The sequence below is a fragment of the Mytilus californianus genome, unplaced genomic scaffold (assembly GCF_021869535.1).
Source record: "Mytilus californianus isolate M0D057914Y unplaced genomic scaffold, xbMytCali1.0.p SCAF_7, whole genome shotgun sequence".
In the NCBI taxonomy this organism is placed as follows: domain Eukaryota; kingdom Metazoa; phylum Mollusca; class Bivalvia; order Mytilida; family Mytilidae; genus Mytilus; species Mytilus californianus.
The window spans coordinates 109,086,696-109,089,910 of NW_026262723.1; the positions used below are offsets into that span (position 1 = coordinate 109,086,696).

Sequence of the window (3,215 nt, forward strand, 5' to 3'; positions counted from 1 at the left end):
TTTTCATTGAAAATATAAGACAATGTATGGGAATATTAACAGTTATATAGTTTACTCTGAAAACATTATTAGTAAAAAGATTGAATCTGCGCTATTCAATTGCCCTTTTAAGTTCATTGGAGATGTTGGTACTTGTCAATGATACCTCAGTGCAATACATAAAACATCTAACCACGCGTTTACAGTTTAAAAGATTGAATTATGAAGAATCACAGCTAGTATGGCGTTCGTTTTATTTTTCAAAGGAAGCCATTGTGAAAAAGATACTATATTACAACGAATATATATAAAACATTTGTTAGACACAAAAACAAAACTCATGGGAAGTTTTAGTTATTTTGGTTTTGTGCTTTTGATATAAAGTATAATTTTAAACAAAAAATTACTATCTTAAAACTACGAATGCATTACCCTAAACGCAAGATAACTACAAAAAAATCGTGGATTTTTATCATGCAGTTTTCGAAATAACAATAAAAAAACAAATTACCTCGAAAGATAGCATTCGTTCCCAAATCCACAGACGGTACATGGAGAATCTAAGCTATGCATTTCTACCAAAACTTGTGTTTCATGCTGAGGAAGTTTATTGTCAAGTTGAAAAGATACCTTGATACATTATTGCGCATTCTTCAATTATAAAAATTCCAGAATTAATTGAAAATATTTCTAATTGTCATTTAATGGGCATGAGAGTAAGATGTATTTTCTTGGACAATTTTCTCATCAGAAAAATTGATAGTGAAATCTATCCGGGAAATACGACGAAGCCATTAATAATGAAATTCATTCATTCTCTAGTTATACATTCCCACAAATAGAATGATCATAAAATAATACAATGAAATAATAATTTATAAGATAAAAGGAAAGAGACATAACGTAGTATTGACAATGAACGAGGTAATACTATTTTATATGATTAGTTTCTATCGAATTAATGTTGAAGTGGACGTATGGGCACGAGAGATAAAAGTTCATCAATCTCTTTGATTTTTTATTATTTTAACATCTATTTTAATATGATCGAGATAAATTAATTGGAGATATTGTATCTTTTGATATTTTACAGTTGCTGCAACAACATATTTGTAGATGATGTTTTTATCCTTTGAAGAATCGGGCCATATATAGGTGCAGTTTAGCTGGATATTTTTTTTCAAAGGATTGGCTGTATTAATTTAACTGAGACTGAAAAATAAGTGAAACAGAGCACTTATAGGGTTGTCTTGATGTTTTTGGAGGGATCTAGCAAACAAGAATCGGTGACCAATATTCTCTTTAGCTTTTTATTTGTGAGTTTCATAGCAATACACTGATAAACGACAAAAGGTGAGACTTTATAAGTAAATGTCAATAATTTTGAAGTCAAACTAATCTACTTTGTCGAAATTCACTAACAACATTTACTTGCCAAAAAAAACCACACAAAACATTAGGAATAAGCGAATACAGGATTAAGGATTTCTCATAGTCCTATCTTAGTACAGACCCTTTTATCGGAACATGAGTTTTTAAATGAGGTTTTAGGGTATTCTAATGTATCCAGATGTTTGACATCTTCTGTTTCAATTCAACTCTACCTTATAGACAGAGATCAATTAGAGGCAACTGTAGTGTAGTTTACAGATGTTCAAAACTTGTAAATCCATTTTAATAATACATAAAAGGATAACAAGAATATCAAAAAAATACTGGACAGTACAACACACCTCATCAACACCCGAATCTTCTGGGGAAAAGCAGACTCACAAACAAAGACAAACAACAACGAAAAACATATGGTCCAGGTAGTCTGACATGGAACAGGCACACATGGACCAGGTAGTCTGACATGGAACAGACACACATGGACCAGGTAGTCTGACATGGAACAGACACACATGGACCAGGTAGTCTGACATGGAACAGACACACATGGTCCAGGTAGCCAGACATGGAACAGACACACATGGTCCAGGTAGTCTGACATGGAACAGGCACACATGGTCCAGATTGTCTGACATGGAACAGACACACATGGTCCAGGTAGCCAGACATGGAACAGACACACATGGTCAAGGTAGTCTGACATGGAACAGACACACATGGTCCAGGTAGTCTGACATGGAACAGGCACACATGGACCAGGTAGTCTGACATGGAACAGGCACACATGGACCAGGTAGTCTGACATGGAACAGACACACATGGTCCAGGTAGTCTGACATGGAACAGACACACATGGTCCGGGTAGTCTGACATGGAACAGACACACATGGACCAGGTAGTCTGACATGGAACAGACACACATGGTCCAGGTAGCCAGACATGGAACAGACATACATGGTCCAGGTAGTCTGACATGGAACAGACATACATGGACCAGGTAGCCAGACATGGAACAGACATACATGGTCCAGGTAGTCTGACATAGAACAGGCACACCATTTTATGGGGTAAAATCAGTCCCGTTTTATCTATCTGATTGTTTGATTGTTGTTGCCCTTATATGCAGTGGCAAATAGTTCCAGTTTTTGGTTGGGATCGCGTTAGTCAGACTTAAGTTTTCTATGTAGCGTTTTGTGGACTTTTCTTTTCGTTTTTTGCCAGGATGTTATCAGTTTATCTTCGATTTATGAGTTTTGAATATTCAGATATGGCTTAAAACAACCATTTATCCCAAACAGCGCATGGTAAGTCGCTAACAAAACGCATACAATAGATCGCCATACATCATCCTGAGTGTGCATGTAATATTTGCCACTGGGCGTGAAGCAAACAACAACAAACCAATAAAGAAAACGATAAATCATTGTAACAATTTACTATAATAATTTGTCTTAAAGAGTATCCGTAAATGCAAATAAAATGCAAAAGTTGTCGAATGAACTTCAACTGAAAATCAAGTATAACTTAATCAAAAACCAAAACACTTCATCCGTTTGTGAAACAAATGTTCTCCTTTTTATATACTTTTTTCACCAGCTTCAGTGCATCATTTGTCTTATTTAAAGCCATGTTTTATAAAATATTGACAGATTATTGTTCTCTTACTTCTAAGAATCAATGTCGAATTTTATTCTGTACACACAAAAATTACATAATGAACGAATGTATTCAGGTAACGTTAGACAGTTAGTGTCTGTTCATGATCAAAACACACTGATTTTCTGCTCAAATTCAAAATGTTTCTTCTTATTGGTAGGTTGCACAAATCGAGTTTCATCCTGTTT

The 3,215-nt window shown here is 34.9% G+C and overlaps 1 protein-coding gene across 1 annotated transcript; it reads right to left on the minus strand.

The window, feature by feature from the left end:
• Positions 1–1,181: 1,181 nt before the first annotated feature.
• LOC127709628 (keratin-associated protein 10-4-like) lies at positions 1,182–2,430 on the minus strand. The gene is made up of 2 exons (XM_052215233.1): positions 1,856–2,430; positions 1,182–1,191 (listed from the first exon to the last, which is right to left on the minus strand). Exons 1-2 carry the CDS (start codon positions 2,428–2,430, stop codon positions 1,182–1,184), a joined length of 585 nt encoding a protein of 194 aa, XP_052071193.1.
• Positions 2,431–3,215: the final 785 nt, after the last annotated feature.

What these genes read in the sequence shown, in the direction of transcription:
- LOC127709628 (XM_052215233.1), bottom strand. Translation starts at nt 2,430, where the DNA reads ATGGTGTGCCTGTTCTATGTCAGACTACCTGGACCATGTATGTCTGTT.